The 20,289-nt window shown below is 37.6% G+C and overlaps 5 protein-coding genes across 7 annotated transcripts; 1 reads left to right on the top strand and 4 right to left on the bottom strand.

Moving 5' to 3' along the window:
- Positions 1–64: 64 nt before the first annotated feature.
- Positions 65–2,152, bottom strand: LOC100267591 (COBRA-like protein 10). The gene is made up of 2 exons (XM_002264884.4): positions 1,573–2,152; positions 65–1,482 (listed from the first exon to the last, which is right to left on the bottom strand). Exons 1-2 carry the CDS (start codon positions 2,123–2,125, stop codon positions 65–67), a joined length of 1,971 nt encoding a protein of 656 aa, XP_002264920.2. The 5' UTR covers positions 2,126–2,152.
- Positions 2,153–4,403: 2,251 nt separating this feature from the next.
- LOC100258839 (CRIB domain-containing protein RIC10) lies at positions 4,404–7,845 on the bottom strand. 2 transcript variants are annotated; one of them, XM_002266897.4, is made up of 5 exons: positions 7,153–7,845; positions 6,727–6,891; positions 6,503–6,600; positions 6,261–6,369; positions 4,404–4,974 (listed from the first exon to the last, which is right to left on the bottom strand). In XM_002266897.4, exons 2-5 carry the CDS (start codon positions 6,782–6,784, stop codon positions 4,757–4,759), a joined length of 483 nt encoding a protein of 160 aa, XP_002266933.1. In that variant the 5' UTR covers positions 6,785–6,891; positions 7,153–7,845; the 3' UTR covers positions 4,404–4,756. The 2 variants fall into 2 exon arrangements, with proteins under 2 accessions (XP_002266933.1, XP_019078135.1); XM_019222590.2 differs by lacking the exon at positions 7,153–7,845 and having other exon boundaries at positions 6,727–7,112.
- A 1,197-nt stretch (positions 7,846–9,042) lies between these two features.
- LOC100253692 (pectinesterase) lies at positions 9,043–11,376 on the bottom strand. Its single transcript, XM_002266944.5, has 2 exons — positions 10,259–11,376; positions 9,043–9,884 (listed from the first exon to the last, which is right to left on the bottom strand). The coding sequence occupies exons 1-2, from the start codon at positions 11,151–11,153 to the stop codon at positions 9,193–9,195; spliced, it is 1,587 nt and encodes a 528-aa protein (XP_002266980.1). The 5' UTR covers positions 11,154–11,376; the 3' UTR covers positions 9,043–9,192.
- A 957-nt stretch (positions 11,377–12,333) lies between these two features.
- LOC100248590 (nuclear transport factor 2B) lies at positions 12,334–14,047 on the bottom strand. Of its 2 annotated transcripts, XM_059740220.1 has the most exons (3): positions 13,401–14,047; positions 12,731–13,199; positions 12,334–12,506 (listed from the first exon to the last, which is right to left on the bottom strand). In XM_059740220.1, the coding sequence occupies exons 2-3, from the start codon at positions 13,121–13,123 to the stop codon at positions 12,432–12,434; spliced, it is 468 nt and encodes a 155-aa protein (XP_059596203.1). In that variant the 5' UTR covers positions 13,124–13,199; positions 13,401–14,047; the 3' UTR covers positions 12,334–12,431. The 2 variants fall into 2 exon arrangements, with proteins under 2 accessions (XP_059596203.1, XP_002267081.4); XM_002267045.4 differs by having other exon boundaries at positions 12,731–13,488.
- A 2,700-nt stretch (positions 14,048–16,747) lies between these two features.
- LOC100243455 (uncharacterized) lies at positions 16,748–17,999 on the top strand. Its single transcript, XM_002267090.5, has one exon. The coding sequence runs from the start codon at positions 16,819–16,821 to the stop codon at positions 17,836–17,838; it is 1,020 nt and encodes a 339-aa protein (XP_002267126.1). The 5' UTR covers positions 16,748–16,818; the 3' UTR covers positions 17,839–17,999.
- Positions 18,000–20,289: the final 2,290 nt, after the last annotated feature.

Raw genomic sequence — 20,289 nt, 5'->3', positions numbered from 1 at the left:
AATTGTCACCTAAGGTAAATATTGAATAGCAGTAGCCATGGGAAAAAAAAAAAAAAACTGGTTGTCAGTGCAAATGATTTGTCATCAGCATAGAAGTCACAAGTGTGAGGAGAATTACAGGCACAAGATTTACACGATATCTGTTTCCATCGCCTATGGGAAATTCTGTAGGAAGTGAACACTCTTCCCCATTGAAATACAGCTTTGAAGGAAAGCCATCTCCTTGTACTATCTTGATACCAGGTGTAAGCTTCTTCTTAAAGGAAATCACGGATTGCTGCTTACCAGGTACCTTGGGATCACTTTTCGGATCTGATCCATTCACCTCGCCCATCAAGTAGTTTAAACCCGGTAATCCTTGGAAGAAGAGAGTATTATTGATATCCTTGAGTACTGTTCCATTGAAGGAGTAAATATTTTCATAACCCAGGAAGGCCTTTTTCATTTCGACTGCAACAAACCAATCCTCAAAAATGATTTCTTCCCAATTGAACAGCGTGATCCGGGCTGTCCATCCAGTCTTGTAGTCTGAATTTATGTGCCAATTTATGCTAACCCCACAATTGTCACCGCAAGGCAATGGGCTGGGGACGTTAAGATGCTTTAATTTGGCCCAAGCCTTGGCCTTTGCAGTTCTGTTTTCAAAAGGAACCAAAAGAGCTTCAGAAGGGAGAAGCATTGATGGGATGTTTGGATTGCAAGTTTCTGTGTCATCACAACCACAAGCACATGTATTACAAGGTATCACTGAATCATTATAGTAGGCCGAGTAGGAGACACAGCATCTTGAATTCCTCTTCTTAGGCCTGGTGATGTTGCAGGTCACCTGCCAGCTTGCAATGGCGCTGCTAGTGACCTGCAGCAGCCCGCTCGCGTCTGGAAACTCGGTCGGGTCCACTCTTATTGGCGGCCCACACTTGTAGTCTGGATTGAGCACCCCAACGATTTTCCACTTCTGGGGAGGAAACAGAACTGTTCTATTCATATCTGGTGGAATCTTGTACACCTGCAGTTGAAAGGCTGCCTTTGATTTAGTTTGATCCATTATGGTTGGGAGGAGACTGCCATTTCTACAACAGTGTGGTATAAATCCCACTTTATCATCTTTGGCCTTTTCAGAAGGCAGGTCTCCAATGATGGGGTTCTTTTCGCAGTTCATGACTTGGGAAAAATCAAGGCCTTTGTAGTATTGCCCAGCAGCTCCATAAATGCAGTCAGTGGAGTCTATCTTATGAGTGTAAGCTCCTCTCATTGTGTTTATGAACTCCCCTCTCATCCACTCCCAAGTCAAATTCCAATGATCTAGACGCCCCAAAGGGTGATTGTTTTCTATGGTTACTTGAGCCAGATAATTCCCATCATATGCTTGGATAATATCATAGACAAAGGACAGATCCCCATATTGTCGTGGCAAGAACTTTGTCGATTCGGTTTTGACCTTAAACTTCGGCTTTCTAGTGCAGCATACATGCATTGCGGTCTCTGTGGAACAAAACCCGGAAAATTTAGATCATGAATCAAAAAAAGATTGAAGGCAACGCAGAAATGAATGATCAATGAAGCAGCACTCACTCTTTACAGTCGGTTTCGGGCACTTGTATCCGTCATTTGCAAGACTAATGGTTCTAGGCATTGGAACCCCTGGTGGCTTCACCCCAAACTGAGTCCCGGTGATCGGAATTTGGACCTCTATTTGGGTAAGATCCCCAGCAGTTTCAATGGACGTTTTCAAATCAGTCTGAGGGAAGCCTGAGAGGTAAGTCCCATTCCCAACCGCTGCAGGCATATCATCCCCATTCATTACAACCGCTCCACCTGCTGAAACTAGAATCTCATCGTGCTGAAACCCAATGAATATCTTCCATGCCTTGAGCTCAAAGGTGCCTGCATTGAGCACGGTCGCCATGGCCTTAAAGGCCCAGGCCTGCGCCGATGCATTCTTGACATGGGGGAACTCCTTCTGCCTGGATATGAAGGTGTACGACACGAAAATCCCATCACAGTTTTCTTCTTCCGGGGGCGGAGCGGGCGGAACATAATCTGTGTAATCCTGGGCTCTAATAAATTGATCAGAAGTGAAAGAAATAAAGAACATGTAGACCAGCAGTCTCCACACCATTTTCATGCCTTGCTTATCAGATGAACGCAGAGAATGAGGTGAAATTCAAGGACAAGGCATGGCGAATTTGGCAAAAAAAGCTCGAAAACGTTGAAGAATGTGGGGATTAATGGAAGCGAAATATGGTGGGTGATTGAGAAATGGGTGTAGAGGAAGACCAAGATTGAGATTAGGGATGATAATGTTAAGATTGTTGGAAGACCCAGTCAGCTGAAACCTCCACCGCTAAGTTAGCTACGGAATTGGCGGGGCCAATTATTAACAGTCTTTCAAATATTTGCAATTCCGGTACAAATACTCTAATGAGAATGTTGCATGCACTGACAACCCAAGGAAAATGCTGGTCAAATCAGTTCTATGCCGAGATTTTTTTGTTTTTTGTTTTTTCCATTTACTACCCTAGATTTCATGTAAAATTTTTGAGGTAATAATATTATTTATTATCATTAGATAATATTTTTAGGGTATAATGTAGGAAGTTCAATAAATAAAAAATTGGGTTTATTTATCTTATTAATGAGACTTGCACCATTCTCATTTTTATATATAATTTAATTGATATTGGAGGATCATATTAAGATGGAAAGTAGCTAGCAAATAATCTTTTCTTTTTTGCTTTTCTTTTTTAAAAAAATAATAATAATTTAGGGAGTTTTATGACTTTTAAAAAACTTAAGATAAGTTATAATAATATTGCTTTTTATAAAATTCATCTTTTTAACTTAACCAAAAATCACATCATGTTTTATTAAATTTTTATTATTCTATTTAGAATTATAAAAAGATTGCTAGTGAGTGACACATTCAAGTCAGAAACACTTTGCAGAAAATTTTCTTGAATTAAGACCAGAAACAACTTAAAAACCGAAATTGTGTGTGGGTATGCTTGAGCCCCATCATGTCAATACCCACCAAATTGCATTGCATTTGAATTATCATTGTAATTTGCACCTGTTCAACCTACCCAATCTGTGGTTTTCGGATTGGCATGGATAAGGTTTCAATGGGTTAGGACTTAGGAGGGAACTTGAATTAAAAATATATCAACTTTAATATATTAGATTGGTATTGCTTTAAGGTATGATAGCATGTTGAAACATCAACTCACACATTATTATTTATTTTTAATTAAATTATATATTATTTTATTTAATGTTTTTTTAAATAGAAAGAAAAAAAAAACATAAAAATGATAACAAAGAACTCCTTACCTTTCTTACCTTTTATTTCTGCAGGCATATGAAATTATCATTTTTATATAATTGTTAAAAGTATATTAAGATGTAAATTCATAAATAGTTATTTATATTAAATTAATAACTTATAATTTATTTTATGATTTTAAAATATTTAATTGTTAGCCTCTTATTTAATAATATGACTTATTTTACAAATTCTAAAATAATTATTTTATTTGATAATTTATAAAAACTCACAACAACTTAAATTGCTGAAAGACTTGATATGAGTTAAGAAATTAAGAGTGAATTTCTGACCGATCTCAAGTTAGATTTGACATAAATCAATATATTAACACACAAATTTGACATGGGCAGATTGACGAGGTTAGTTTCAAACCCATCCAACCTAACCCTCTATAAGTTAAAGTCATAGTCTGAGTCATGGCATCATACCATTAGGCGATTTTGACAAAATAATTATTTTTCTAAAAGGGCATTATAAAAATATAACAATTTTGAAATTATTTTTAAATTTATAATATTAATTAAAAATTATCTTTTGATTAGACAACTCAATCAAAAAATAATTTCAAAATTCAATTAATTTTTTTTTAAAATAATAATAACCATCAATTAAATTCTTTTCCTAGATTTGGAAATATGCTTTGAATTTTCATATTTCAAACATTTTTTTTTTAAAATTATTGTATTTTTGTCAAAATCTCCGAGATTGTCCAAGACACCCTAGATTTTTTGGACAACTGGTCAGATAATTATAACTCCTCACGGATCAAGATGACTGACACCCAACAACCCAACGGATAAACATAGATTTTCTATGTGGATTCGTTTATTTACCATCACCTTATCCAATGATTTTATGAGCCCTCTTTGTACTTGCCTTGATGCTTGCAGCAATGATAAAAGCTTTTGGCTGTGATGCATTTGACTTGGACTGCACATTGGCCCCATGGCAGGGCTAGCTAGAAGCCCAGCAGCAAAGGGAGAAAAACATCAGCTTGCTGTGCAGTGAAGCTGCTACACAAACCCAAAACTGCAATATTGAAAATCTTTTCAAGAACCAATATGACTAAACCAGTCTATTTGTTGTTAAGGAGAAAACCAAATAATCCAGCTCTCAGCATGTTTATTCCTTGTAATTAAGTCCAAAAATTCGCATCTTCCTAGTTTTTGTTCTTGGAACACTGTCTTAACATTTTTTGCATGCCTCCACATCTCTATTCCCCAATCTTCTTGTTTTCCCTTTTGTGACTATGTGAATCTCAGAAATACAATAGGCTTTTACTGCTAAATTTACACATCTCCTATGTTTTTTCCTTGATGCCCCTGTGGATTGGACACCCCAACTGCAGAAAGGGGGTCTTTGACGACCTTTGATATGCACAATGGGAGTTTCTTTTGTTCTTTGCAGCAAGTTGTTAAGTGTACACTGGTTCTAGAGTTGCAGGTTTGATGTTGTCTCCAATTCCATGTATGTAGCCTTGGACTTTAACGCCCGGGAGGATCTGGACACAGAGGAAGAGGAAGACTTGGGGGAGGAAGTTGACTTGGTCTTTTTCCGCTTATGCTTCTTGGGAATATTTGGAACATCAGTAGGTGGGCAGTCTTTGAACATCTCGGATACTGGATGTTGTCCCATGGATTGCTCAAAATCTGTCACAACCACAAGAATTGGGTGTGAGAGCTTCGCTCATTAATCCAATGCAGCATATGATACACAACTCGGAATTAAAACATTCAAAATAATGGGTGGCATTTGGAAATATGCATGATCTAGTGGTGGTTGACAACAGAAAACAAGAAGATCAATCAAAGGATGGTTGTCGATTTTCTCTGAAGCTTTTTCCCTTCAGAACTGGATGTTCATTATATAAAAACTCTGAAAGAAGAAGGCAATAAGGCAGTAACCATAAGGCAAAGGGTGTACTACCATGCAAGAAAATAAGGGTAAACCCTTCTTTCCCAGAAAGCTTGAGGATTCCCTTTCTTGCATGAGAATCATACTATGAAAACAGCGTGGAACAAGAGAGTAACTCCAAACACATCGCCTAGGTAAAACTTAATTTCAAAATAGCATATGGATGCAGCTCATGAAGTTGGACCAACCAATCCCACACAGAACAATTTCTTGAAGTCTGAACAATTTTTATAGTACGTTCAGGTTCTGAGGAGTAAAATAGCCAATCTTATTGAAAAAAGGCAGCAAAAAACAACCAAAAAGAAAGGGAGCAAAACTTGAGGGTGAGTCACCTGTGATATATTTTTATGCAATCAAGGATTAGCGCGTGTATTTCAAGGAATTAGTTCTCTGATTTCCTCCATTATCAATCAAATTATAGCATGAGCTCAGCTCAGAATGCCTAAATCACTATGGTAAGGGGGTGGGTACTGTTCAGATCTGAAACCTGACTAGTTTCTGTTGACCAACCACCAGGTGGTGGCGGATCAGTACAGAAACCTGGCATAGTCAAGCCCAAGCCCCTTCAATCAATAGATTTCCCAGGCTGGGCCACAAAAACTGTTCCCTTTTGGGGCCATTAGCCAATAGATTCGCCTTGAAGAGAAGGATTGGCTCGTGACAGAAAAGCCAAGTCTCTCCTGTTAGGGGGCAAAGAATCCAACTTTTTCCTATACAAAATCAGCTCTAAAAAAATTTGTGAAAATGGGCATTCATCCACAGCTGTTGAACCCGTGAAAAGGCTTCATTTGCTCTATTGTTTGATTAGGAATACTGCACATGGCATCACCCAATATAATAAGGAAAAACAAAATTAACGCCGGTCATCTAATGATGATCTCTCTCATTCTATGTAAAGTTGAATTCATTATGATTACTAATATATTCTCTGTTTTTGGTGACCATGTAATAGCATTGCGGTAAAACCACAAGAACAAGAATATGAAAGAAACTAGAGACAGAAAAGAAAGCAGAAACATACCTTGAGAAGACCATGTGGAACGAGCAACAATATTGTTGGTATCTCTTGGCTCAATGAAGCTGCCAAGCGATGAGGATGAGAAATCATGGGTTGATTTGTATTCATTCATCTGCATTTCTCATCCAATAAAGCAGCCATCAATGATAAGATAATCTAAAAGAAATAGCAGAGAGAAACATGTAATATTGCAGAAGCATCATCATCAACTAGGTAGAAGGGAAAATAGGATGTGGACAACATACCCAACTGGGTGCACTTCCGGATGGACCATCCCATCCAATGTGCGCCACATGCTTAACATCTGTTGGATACCCGATTTCCATCTCACGCTCCTTCACAACTGCAATACACCCATTTCCCACCTTAGCCTCAAGGCACCAAAGCCCATCAAAATGACAGAATAAATCTAGGGCCACAGAAAAAAATAAAATAAAATAAATAAGGGCAGTTCAACTTCAGGCATTACCGAAGATTTGGGAGATGTATTTGAAGCCTTTGTAGATCCCTTTCATCTTGGTGGCCATGGTGGAAAACAGAAGCCCAATCCAACAACTCCTTGAGTTAACGGTTAACACAGAGGGGAGGAGAGGGGAGGAAGAACCGAGCAAATGTGGAGAGATGACTCTTTTTCCTGTCAGAAAGTTGATATATTTAGATGGGGTTTGTAATTTTGGAACTTTTTGAAATACGCAAAAACAAAAAGTTATTGAGTATGAGAGAAGGGTGGGTAGATCATTAGATGTACTTTGGGAACTATTACCCTGTCAAAGGAGAATGGTATCTATCCATAGATTATAAAGAAAGATACAAAGCACTGAGACAGACATGTGGGATCTCTAACAAATTCATGAAAAAGAGAAGAGAGGAATACAAAGCATAGAGACAACGATACCTTTAGGGAGTGGTCAAGATGACACATAGAAGTGGGAGGTTCGTCAAAAGAGAGGCACCTTTGCCTCCTCCAATCACCACTTCCGCAAGGTTCTATTCTCCATTTTGGCTCAACATTTGTTGATAAAATGGAAAGACCTACAAAACCCCTCTATAGATGGGGAGGGCTTGGTGGCCTCACAAAAAGAAAAGTAATCCAACTAAGCCAAACCAAGAAATAATGGGAAGAAAGAAAAAGGAAAGGTAACAATGGTCTGAATGAGAAGGAAAATGTGTGGAGTTTCTCTCAGGGTAGGTTAAGAAAGAGAAAGAGAGAGAAAGGGGGAAGAAGAATGAGAGCCAAAGAGGAAGGGAAAACAAGGTGGACAAGCGTGGAAACCTCAGAAATGAAGGGTCAGGGAAGGCTTTGAAGGACAGGACAAGAAGACAGTAGAGTCAAGACACAAAATTTAGAGATTTCTTTGGTTAGAGAGGCAGTATCATATGTTGTGGTGTTGTGTTGTTGAACGAGTAAATCGCGGCCTCGGGTCTTTTTCTGTTCAAAACCCTCTAAAAATAAACCCAAAACCTCTCTTAAAATGCGGGCAAAATTCTGAGACCCAGAGACAGAGCTTCTTTGAGGTGCCTTGACTCTAGTAGCAGCGGTCTCTGAAAATATACCTTGGAACTTGTAATATTAGACTTGTTGTGTTGAATCTGGGTTTGTAATCCCTTATTTTAGTGCAATAACTATCATTAGTTAATGGAAAAATGGTGTGCTAAAGGAGTGAAAAACACCCTTCATAAAGTAGGACAAAGTTTCCCATCAGCCAAGGCCTCAGGTGCACGGTTTACCTACTCTGTGAAAAGCTTGACATGGGTACTCCATTCCTGCAAACCCATTAACATTATCCAGAGGGAATGGATATGGGCAATGGACGAAGAAAATATCTACACCAACAATTGGTTGGTTCTTACAATATGGAAGTGGTTAGTTTTTGGATATACGCATGATCAAATCAAGAACATTATTAAGGTAAGCTACTAAAAATATGATCAAAATACAAAACTTTGATATATATTATCTCTTTGGTATTGTGTAATTTTCCATGAAAATGTTGAAGAAAAAGAAAAGTCAAGATTGATTTTTATGGTTCAATGGATTGATGATAACTCAATAGAGGTCAAAATATGGATGATTATCGATTTTTCACATGACCCAATCAATAAATTTTGCTGTTATACTTATTTACTTGTTTGGCAGGTCTGGGCATTTCAATTTATCTGTTGTTTACTCCCAACATTCTCCATATCAGCCCTGATTCTTGAAAATTCTTTATGTGCCCATTCATTATGAATCGTTGGAATGAAAAGTATACAAAGGAAGTCAAATCCTATAATATCATTGCCAGCAACAAAAATAATTTCTGGGCATTTTTCTTTGATCTTTCGTGCGAGGCACAAGGATAATAAAATCCTTTGGTATATCTGATTTGATGCAACTGGGATTTTTGTATTGTTTCAACTGATCTGATTTTTTTTTTTTATTTTCATATGACATATGCTTCCCTGCTCTCCAAACCCCACCAAATGCTGAGGTGTTTCTGCTGCAACATGTGTTGAAGATTTATTGATGGTTGTAGCCACGTCTGGTGTAGTTGCTGCTTGGAATGAAGCAGAAACTAAGGCTTGAAGACACCATAAATGGAAATATGCCATACAACTTTGAGACAATCTCAGGGCTTAATTGACAAATGGGCCTTTTAATAATTCTGCTAATTAACAAGTCTGATTTTAAGCAGATTTGGATTGTGTAGTTCAATTAATATGACCATTTGAAGGAGGTCAATGCGGGTAAGATGAAATTATGATTAGTTAATGGAGTTCATATGAAGATGCAATCAGAAGAGAGTTGATACCAAATGTCAACCATAACATAGATGACCATTTCCAATGGGAGATCATGTGGCATACTGGCACATGAACAACACAGGATTCAGGTGAATTACCATAACATTAGCTTATTGTAGCATAGAAGGGAAAGGCATATTAACTAAAATGATCACAACCCTTCTGTGTAAGCCACACCAGTGGACTCCAACCAGGTCCCTCCTTGAATCAGCTCAGCTACTGTGAAATTTCTGGCCTCCGCGGGACTGGTAATGACGCGATAGCCTGGCCATTTAACGCGTTTGCTGGTGCCAGCCCCTGGTCCCCTATTCACATACTCACCATAGTACAAAGTCTTCAATGCAAATTCCCCGTCCCACACTGACCACCCTGCTGGATCAATATGATCTCCAATGTATGACTGCAGGACCACAGCCCTAGAGTATTCCTTCCAGGGTCGACCCAGGTATGATTTTATGGTGCCCTTTACAGGCTCAAGATCAGAGCTGGCTATTATGTTGCAGTTTTGGATTGAAGTTCCAGTGTTCTGATATGGGTTGGTTCGGCCTTGGGCTGTGACCATGTTGGCTTGTTTATCCATGGGCTTTCGGGCTACTAGCTTGCAGTTTTGAAACACAACTGCTGCATTACCAAATATGAAATCCACGGTACCAGTGATGTAGCAATCTCTGTAGAATTGTCTGTTGGTGTGTGCATAGAGTGTGTCCTGGTAGGCGTCGATGCGGCATCGGTTTATGACGGCTTGATCAGCCCCAACTCGAAGCGCCACTGCTTGATGCTTCTGAGGTCCTGCTGTGTTTTGGAACCAGATATCTTGTGCTATGAACCCATCACCAACGGCAGCTGCATTGGGAAAATGTTAGTAGCCTCAACTCTCTAGGCTTCCAAGTACTCTGCCCAAGAGTACTAATTGCTTAGGATGGACCTCAGTATCAGATCAAGCCCTTTGGGTACAGAGTAATTTGAAGCAAGGACTAAAAAGTATGCTGCTCTACTCAAATCAACCACATAAACTACTTCCTTGATGGCATACAGATACAACAAATTAATTGTAAAAAAATCACAAAAACATGTTAGATGTAACATCAAATAAAGTATCTGCAAAAGAATAGATGTAGCATCTCATCAGCTCATCAGAACGTGTTGTTTTTTAGTCAAATATTGCTGTGTACTTTGACAATAGTATTGAGTTCTAGGCTAAAGGGTGAGAGCTTTACCAAGAGTTGCTGACTTGAAGGTTGTGGAACCATCGATAACATTTAGGCTTCCTGTGATAACCGTTGAATCCATGCCATCTCCAACGATCATCACATTTTTCTGTTTCGTGACAATTTCAACATTCTCTTTATATGTTCCCTTCTTCACATGGATGACATATCGGGTCTTGCTATTATTTGGGACTGATGCTATGGCTTCTTTCACTGTTTTGTAGTTCCCACTTCCATCCTTTGCCACCACAACATTGGCCTTAATGTCCTTAGACGAACTCTCCAAGATTTTCCTGTCTCTGCTGTCCACCCATGGTGGAAATTCACTGTGAAGTGGCTGGAGAACATCCTCTTTGGCAGGTGAAACTGCAACAAGCATGGCCAGTGAGGTTTCTGCTCTTGAGATCAAGTGTTTGAGGCCACGTTCCATTGAAATTCTGGATGGCCCATTTATCCCATCCGTGCAGGTGATATAATTGGTGAGGACACCACTAAGCCAGGCATGAGCATCTGCGTGGGAATCGACCGTCCCCCTTCCAAGGGCCTCCACAGAGTCCCTTATCCTGCCCATGGACAAGTCCATGAGCTCCACACAGTCAGACAGAGCAGCTTGATCCCTAGGGTCATTCATCCGACGGTTGACATCGACCGTCATCTCCATCACACCTTGCAAGTGTGACATGGATTCCTTTAGGAACCTCTGAAGTTGATCCACATCTTCCATTTCCATCACATGGTTGTGGAGCACACGGGGAGGGCCAGTGGAGATGGTTTTGATAAGAGGGATAGAAAAGAGAGCAATGGGGGTTATGATAGCAGCTAAGAAGATGACCAAATAGAGAGACTTGCAGTGAGAGGCTTTGATTTGGGAAGAGCGTAGCAGAGGTTCAAGGGATGTTGCCATGGCTATTCTGAAAGGAGCTTTGCTTGCCAAGCTTCACTTCTGCTATGGTTATTTATAGATGTTGGAAAGTTAAACTTACATTTAGAAACCTCGTAAATATTAGAATTAGAAAGTTAAATACTGAAAAGTTAGAGTTGGTTTAATTTCTAAATATTTTATTCCAAGTAGCAATTTTAATTTCTATATTTGAATAATCAAGGTTTAGAAAATTTCTATATTTTATTACTAAGAGTTTCTATTTAGTTAAATGTGAGAATCTATACACAAAAGATTATGTGATATATATTTGTAAAAGAGAGAGTGAAAGAAGACAATAAAATTTTAATCCTCCTTAATTTCTATCTTCTTTTGTAATTATTTGTGTTTCTCTTTCAACCTTATTACTCCCGAAACTAACACAACAGGACATCAAGCATCTCTTTTCCAGATTCTCTTGTCAGTGTAGAAAAACAATGTCATGATGCTATCCGGACCCATGATAATAGCTTTTTCTTTTTGAGCTCTCTCCATCAAACGGCTCAATAATTTGGCTGGGTTACTAAACAAACATGGGGTATAACGGTGTTACTGAACCCATGTGTATGTACTGTGTACACTCATCTTCCATTATTTCATTTATGCTTAGTTGCTCCTGTTCATTAGACCTTTGAGTTAAGAAACCTCTGGAGACATGAAAAGTTGAGGAGAGCATCATGATGCTCCCCAGAAAAATGGTATTTACTTTGACATTAGTTTAAAATTGGGTAATCTTTGATCTTTCTCTCATGTGGAGCCACCCTTACAATGGAAAGTTAAAAAATACCACCTACTCTCTTTTCAAGGGTGCGCATGCCTCTGAAGACTTTAGATAATTATGAACACAGAGATAAGGCGCATTAATGTAGACTGATTCAGTGGTAATAATGTGGTAAGGTTAATAAAGGCCGACATATTTATGAAGATAGGGCCGAAAGTATGCTTCTTTTCCCACTCGGTATTATATCATGAATAGAATTTCTCCACGCATAACACATTCGGTATGTATTAGATCTGGTCACAGTGAGACTACTGGTCTAGGAAAAATGATTAATCATTCTCTGGATTTTTATTTTATTTTTGAATGTTCTCTAAAATGTATATAGAGAAGTGAGGACATTCAGGCAATGATACCTGATTGTGTTGTGAGCTTATGCAAAGCAAGGAAAGGGTAAGGCCAATCAGTTTTATTTCCTCAGATGGACTAAAACACAGATGGAACAACGTCACAGCATGAAATGATCTCCAGTTAATGGGCACAAATCAACCATAATTGAGGCGAAAGATGTCGTTCTGCACGAAGAAGCTTCCTTCGGATGATGGAACCAAGTGAAACATCTGCAACATCACAAAGTTCAAGTCAAAATATATACATGTGAAGCCTACCTCCATCATAAGTTGCTGCAAAAAATTGAATTCATAACTAAAAGCATAATAATTTGAGTGCCTTCTATCAATAACTAGGTTCTTGTCCCATACCAGTAAATTTGTTGTAATCTAAGGAATGGGCTAATGAGTTTTTGGTGTATTTTTCTCTCGGCTGTGCCAAGGATAATTAATACCTGGCTAAATCTTAGTTGGTGCTCCTCCCCGGGTAGTTTAAGGCTGCCACTGACAAAGACCATGATGCCACCAGTGAAGGAGGAGGGCTGTGAGTCAATGGTGCTGATCACATGTTGGCATTGATCGAATGGCAACAGATTGAGTTTCTGAGAGATTTCATCAACCCCTTGTACCTTGTGGCCCTCAAATGTCAACATGGAAGTTGAGTGGTAGAGGGAAGGCAAAGAAGATCGATCATTGTCAAAGAGATAGTAGTAATGATCCACAAATGCCCTCCCCAACCCTTCAACCTGCTCCTCCATTTCCTCTCTTCCTCTCCCCCTCTTCCCCCACTCTCCCAGGCCCATGAAAATATAGAGGGAGATCAATTCTCTGTAAAGTACATAGTGCATGGCATAAGGCCCCCGAAAAAGGAAAAGATGAGATTGGCCGGTTTCTTTAGCTATCTCCAAATGACTACCCTATCCTCTGCATTATTAGAACAAACTTTTATCAGACTAGAACGAGCAGAAGTCAGTGTGCTAGAGCTAGAGAGAAGCTTCAAGGGCAGTATTGTAAGTGGTTGATAATAAGGAAAGGAATCGGCTCTGCTGCGTTTGCACGCAAAGGTATAAAGGGTTTCAACCCAAATAGAAAAGAAGATTTGGTGGCTGTTTCAACAAGTTTTACCTTATTTGCAGAAGGGTGTTGAGGCCAACAAACTCTAGATTTCGATGCCCAAATGCAACTTTTGTTCTAGGCCATTGGCTTCTGAGAATGAGCCATGAATCACACCATTATTTTAGTATTATAAGAGGATTGTCATTGTAGAATAAACTACATATGATTTCCTTTGTTGGGACTAAAAAAACCATGGTGAAAATTAATGAAAGAACAACTGGGGATTTGGTGATTCTGTGGATGCCTTTTGGGTGATGCATGGTTAGTGCGTCTTTGCTATTCTGAGCCGAAAGTGTGGATGGAATATATACTTTTCGGACAGTTGTTCTTTCCCAAGAGGAAAGCTGATCTCAGTCACAAGAGAAGCAATTCAGAATTCAGAATTCAGAATTCAGAATCTTTTGCAAAGAGTAGAAGTGTTGTGATCTTTTCCCCTTGATGCTTGCTATTGAGTTTGTTTTCTTTTTCCTATATGTTATGTTTTCTTGACGGGTTGAACTATGCTATTGAATGATGAGTTTTTCTTGATCATATCGAGAAGGTACTGTCAAATAACTAATAAGGTTCTTCACATGTGCACTTCGTTCCGACATTTGTCCTATTGCTTTATAGATAATAAGATTTTACTGTTTTGTATAGTATATGATCTTATTGTTTTATAACACGATACTATTTCTTTTACCTTGATTCTATCTGTTTGCACCATTAATCATCGATCTAGAACAGCTAGCTCCCATTGAAAGTTCAATATGATATTGAATGAGAACCTACATTTTTACTTACTTTAATCCTCTTGGGAACCTATCTCACAATACCCCAAAATCTCAATTATTTTGGTATCCTTCTCTTCACTTTTTGTGGCATACTCATTTCAAATTTCTTCAAAATTGAACTTTGTTCGGTCCATCACATAGTTTCCCAAAATGGGTATATGGTAGATTTGCCATTGATTGGGTCCTCTTGATGTTTTAGAGCACATTGGAGGAGTGAATCATTGAAGTTTCCTCGAAAGGCCTGAAGATCCCAAAGGACATCACCAACCATTCTGCAAATGGTTTCATCAGTTGCTAGTTGCTACAAAACACATACATGGTAATGATTTGGTTAACAATAGAGAGGAGTCGTGAAGGTAAACTTGAAGCATAAATCATCAAGATGAGTCCACCGTACCATATAAAAATATACAAAATATATATTTGGGTTAATGTGGTTGACACCCTGAGCTTTAGTGTACATACACCCCATTGTTATTGATCTCAAATTTCGTTGGTTAACGCCCTGATATATTTATTTCATTTATAAAATTTTTTTTAGAGGATTTTAGATAAGATTATTTAAGAATTCTCTAAAAATTAAATTTTATCTTTTAAAAAATAAAATTAATACATTTTAAAGGTACTAATTAGCCAAATTTAAAACCAAAAGTGGCTTAGTATACTTATATTAAACATTACGGAGTCTTAATGAAATCAACCCTATACATTTTCAATCACTTAAAATTTTTAGATCAAAATGTTAGATTGTGCATTTTATTGCTTACTCATTAGCAATCACAATGATATGATATAACAATTTCAATGGACAATTATTCACACCCACAAAAGTTTATTAGCTTGATTACACTCTCCAAATATATTTTTATGCTTTTAAATTTTTAAGAAGTAGTATTTGAAGGAAAAACATAGTTTTTAAAACAAAATAAGAGTTAAAAAGACTTTGCATTTGCCTTTCCTTAAATGCAACATGGAAAGTAGACTTTTATTTAGTTAAATTTTCAAATTATCTTTCTTTTTGCTAAAAACATTTTTTTTTGTCAAGTTATCTTTAAAAAAAGAAAAACATTTTAAGGGTTCAAATTTAACTACACACTTAAATGACTTAGGTGATGTTTGTTTTTTTACTTAATTCTAAATAAAACCTTAATACTTAATAGTATTAAATATTAGGTTGTTTGTTTTTGTAGTATTTTATTTCTATTAAGTATTAAAAAGTAAAAAAAAACCATTGTGTTATTTTTTCTATTTAGAAAAAGTCACATATTTTGGCTTTTTCTATTTAGTAAAAAGTTTATAATAAGTCATGAAAAAGTAAAAAAACAAACAACCTAAATTCTAAAACTAAATGATTTTCAGCAAAAAGCCAAAAAAATAAATACCACCTTAGATTTTAAATTAGATATTCAAAACCATTACATTTTTTTATTTCTAAAATGGAGGATTCTTTTTGCTCAAATATATTTTAAAAAATAAATATTGAATTAAAATGGATGAAATAATCCTTAAATTGTGAATCTAATATTTCCTATATTTTTATTTGAAAAGTAACTTATATATATAAATGTCATTTCTCATTTCAAATATTTACATGCAAGTTTTAAAAAAAAAATGTTATTTTTATAAGAAAATGATGAGGATATTTTTAACAAAATAAAGAGGGTTAAATTTTAAAAATTGAGTTTTCATAAACTCTTTTAATCAAATAATCCTTAAATTGTGAATATAATATTTCCTATATTTTTATTTGAAAAGTAACTTATATATATAAATGTCATTTTTCATTTCAAATATTTACATGCAAGTTTTAAAAAAAATGTTATTTTTATAAGAAAATGATGAAGATATTTTTTACAAAATGAAGAGGGTTAAATTTCAAAAATTGAGTTTTCATAAACTCTTTTAATCAAATAATCCTTAAATTGTGAATATAATAGTTCCTATATTTTTATTTGAAAAGTAACTTATATATATAAATGTCATTTTTCATTTCAAATATTTACACGCAAGTTTTCAAAAAAAAATGTTATTTTTATAAGAAAATGATGAGGATATTTTTTACAAAATGAAGAGGGTTAAATTTCAAAAATTGAGTTTTCATAAACTCTTTTAATCGAATAATCCTTGAAAAAATTAATTAATTGAATAAAAAAATTAATTTTGAGTAAAAATGGCCCGTTGACCAAACAAATGGTAAGTTATAAAAATATTGTAAAACTATAGTTCAAAGTAAACATTTTTTAATCCCCTTTAAAATGTTTCAAACCTCTTTTCAAAAAAATACAATTTTTATAAAAAGTAAAAGTCATAGGTTTGAAATATGGTTTTTAAATATGTATTAAAACTATAATTTAAAAAATTAAAAGATAAGACGCTTGATAAAAAGAATGGAGCTCATTGTATATCATAATGGCCACTATGAACCCTAGCTAAAAATTTAAAAAATCTCACTTAACTTCTTACATTCAAGCAGATCGTAATTTTGAAGGGATAATAATGCAATTTTGTAATAGCCCCCCTGGGCCCACAATTCATTTCGGGCTCAATACCTTGGGCCATGGTGGGCTTTGGGCTAGCTAACTGGGCCTTGACTCCCTGGTCGAATATCTATAACCGAGTCTTCTCCGTCTTCGCGCAGACCCCAAACCACAGCGATGGCGATCTCTGAGAAACCAATCCTCCTCCTCATCCTCATCTCCCTCGCCGTCGTCTTCTCCGGCGCCGAATCCGATCGGGTCGCTGAGCTTCTCTCTCTCCAATCTCGATCCAAATCGGGCGTGATCCACCTCGACGATCACTCCCTCAGCCGCTTCCTCACCTCCACCACAACCCCCAGGCCCTACTCGATCCTCATCTTCTTCGACGCCACTCAGCTCCATGACAAGCCCGAACTTAACCTCCAAGGCCTTCGCTCCGAGTTCGGCCTCCTCGCCTCCTCCTTCATCTCCAATAACAAGGACTCTCCCTCCGCCTCCAAGCTCTTCTTCTGCGACATCGAGTTCAAAGAGTCCCAATCCAGTTTCGCCCAATTCGGGATCACCTCTCTCCCCCACATCCGACTTGTTGGCCCCGATGTGAAGAGCCTCAAGGATTCGGAGCAGATGGAGCAGGGGGACATTTCTCGCATGGCCGACTCCATGTCCGACTTCGTCGAGTCCAGGACCAAGCTCTCCGTCGGCCCAATCAAGCGGCCTCCGATGTTCTCCAAGAAGCAGTTGGGATTCTTTGTGGCGGCCTTCCTGGTGTGGGCGCCGTTTGTTGTGAAGAAGGTTTTGGCCGGCCAGACATTGCTTCATGATTCGAAGATTTGGCTGGGAAGTGCTGTGTTTGTCTATTTCTTCAGTGTGTCGGGCACTATGCATAATATAATTCGGAAAATGCCCATGTTTTTGGCCGATCGGAACGATCCCAGCAAACTTATATTCTTTTATCAGGGGTCTGGTATGCAGCTTGGGGCTGAGGGTTTTGCGATTGGGTTTTTGTACACGATTGTGGGCTTGTTGCTGGCTTTTGTGACGCATGTGCTTGTTAGGGTGAAGAACGTGACTGTGCAGCGGGTGATTATGCTTTTCGCATTGTTCATTTCCTTCTTGGCAGTGAAAAAGGTTGTGTCTTTGGATAATTGGAAGACTGGTTATGGGATTCATGCATTCTGGCCTTCGAGTTGGAATTGAGATTAGAAGTAATGCATTAGTAGATTTTTGTTACTCAAAGGTGAGAATTTCGGGTCAGTTCGACTTCTTATGAATTATTATCAAACTTTGTTGATTCGATGCATGACGTTGTGGGAATTATCAATTATTTATACAAGAACTTGAGCTTCTTGCTAGGTCAACGATGCCCTGGATTTTTCTTGAATACTTATGTGCTGCGATAGTTTTTAACATTAATCCAAGCAGTTATGATGATCTTTTCTCTGTTTTGTTTGAAGTTTTCACAAATATGAACACTGTTTTGTTTAGGTTCCTAGGTAATCTTTGGTCTTTTGATAGTGGCAGAGAGGATATGTGAGCCATGAGGTTGTGTTGTTTTTCATCTGATTCTTAACTTAGTCCCTAGAAAGAAAACTAGGGAACATAATAGACCATATATGCCTTAATAGCAAAAAGAGAAATTCCATGGTCATGCAGGATGAATGATAGAAGGTCACAACACATGTGTCAAAGTCATGCCCAAAGTGCTTTAACAAGATCTTAGTTGCATTTTAGGCATAATTGATACATGTTTTTACTTGAGTTAAAAAATTATTTCCCAATTAGATCACATAAATCCTTGTAAAGCAGCCTTTCCAGAGACCAGTTTTCCACCATATTCCGGGTCTATTATCCACAAACACCATCATATTTCAGCTCTCTACCACAAACAACTTCTCCTATTTTGAGTATGGTGGGTTATGGTTACTTGAGTATTTTCCTGAGATAAATCAACCAATTTATACAGAAGAAAATACCATAAAGGATCCTTGAGGAATTCTGGTTAAAGTTTATTTGCCTTGCTGAATCCTAACAAGCAAACAAATGTGTAGTGTTTTTTTTTTTTGCCCTTCATAAATTTCTTTTTTATATTCTTTTTGATAGGTAAATGAGTAAATATGTTAAATGTGCCTTAAAAGAAGATGCACCAACATACACACAATATATGCAAAGGAAACCTAAAATAGGCGAGAAGAAGAAAAACAAAAAAACTTTCTCCCTACTAAATGCTCAACCGATCTACAAAATCTATCAAATTCATTGAGTGGTCCTCTATGCACACCCTAGCCCCAATTCACAAAAGAATATAGAAAATTGGATTTGTTTGTTTGGTCCAACTGCTCAACATCGTTAAAAGCCCTTTTGTTCCTTTTTTTCAAATAGGAAATTCATTGAGTGTTCCTTTTTTCAAGGGTGCAGCCCACCATGCTCTTTTAGTATTCTGTGAGACTGTTTTATTCTTTGGCTAAGACTTTATTACATATGGTGACTAATATTGGCTCTAAAAGCCCAAACAGAGAGGGGTTGCTTGTTGTGCTACATGTGGATATTTGTTATTGCAATGGAACCCAGGAAGTCCTTGGGACAGTAGAAATGATAGTATTATTCAACGGCATCTATTATTGCCCATAAAAACCTAAGTTGTTTGATTCTCTTAATAGTATTGTAAGCCAACTCAGATGAAACACAGGCAGTGAACTTATGAAACTGAGCATGTGGATTTGCAGCGGTGAGTGTACCTGGGACGTAGGTTCAAAGACTATGCAATCCTCGGTGACAATATCATCATTGGGGATTGTTTGGTTGCAAGTGAGTACCAAACACTGATGGGGCGTGGTTGGTGTGTCATTGGGTTGGTGGGGGAACCCGTAAGGTGTGATTATCTGAGATGAGGTTGACCTTCTTTCTGCCTTAGAAGAGGTCTAATATTTACTCAGCTGTTCCTCTAGGCTATCAAGCAGGGGTATGTGTAGTACACGAGGCCTTTCATGAGCAAAACCAAACCATAGCCAGCAGAAGTAGTTTAAGCCATGGCTGAGGGAGTAAATAAGGCCCTCAGAGCAAAAACCAAATTAAAGCCAGCAATGGTAGTGTGAACCACGGTTGACTTTGAGTTGGTGGGTGGACTACCTTTTACTGCTTCCTTTCCCACATCCTACCTTTTCTCTGGCTACCTAGGTAGCTTTTAGGGAAAACATGGGGTAAGCAGGTAGTGATTTTATAAGTTATTGCTATTGACAGCCAAGGGAATAGGTTTGTAGCAGCTGCTACTTCCTTCTAATTCCCCCACATCTAGTCAAGGATGATGCCCTTTTTTGTTTTTTGTTTTTGGTTGCGGGGAGCTAGGAAATGAAGGTATATATTTGTCTTTGCAGTGTACGCAAACTTGGATCTCAGTTTTTTGACCAAGTACTTGAGATTCAGGCAAGGAAATTGGAGATCCCCAATTCCTTTCAAGATGTTGTAATCAAATTTTGATTTCTGCAAATTTTATAGAACCCAAAATGTGGATAACAGGAAAGGAGTCTCAAGTTAAAAAGAAGCTTTTGCTCTTTTAAAATGAGCTAATGTTATGGGACTCTGTTTGATATTGTTCTTGTATCCCATCTTGGGATCCAATGAAGTTTTACTTTTACCAACAAGAAGAAGAAG

Source organism: Vitis vinifera, chromosome 10 (assembly GCF_030704535.1).
Source record: "Vitis vinifera cultivar Pinot Noir 40024 chromosome 10, ASM3070453v1".
NCBI lineage: Eukaryota > Viridiplantae > Streptophyta > Magnoliopsida > Vitales > Vitaceae > Vitis > Vitis vinifera.
This window is presented reverse-complemented; position numbering and strand designations above follow the sequence as displayed.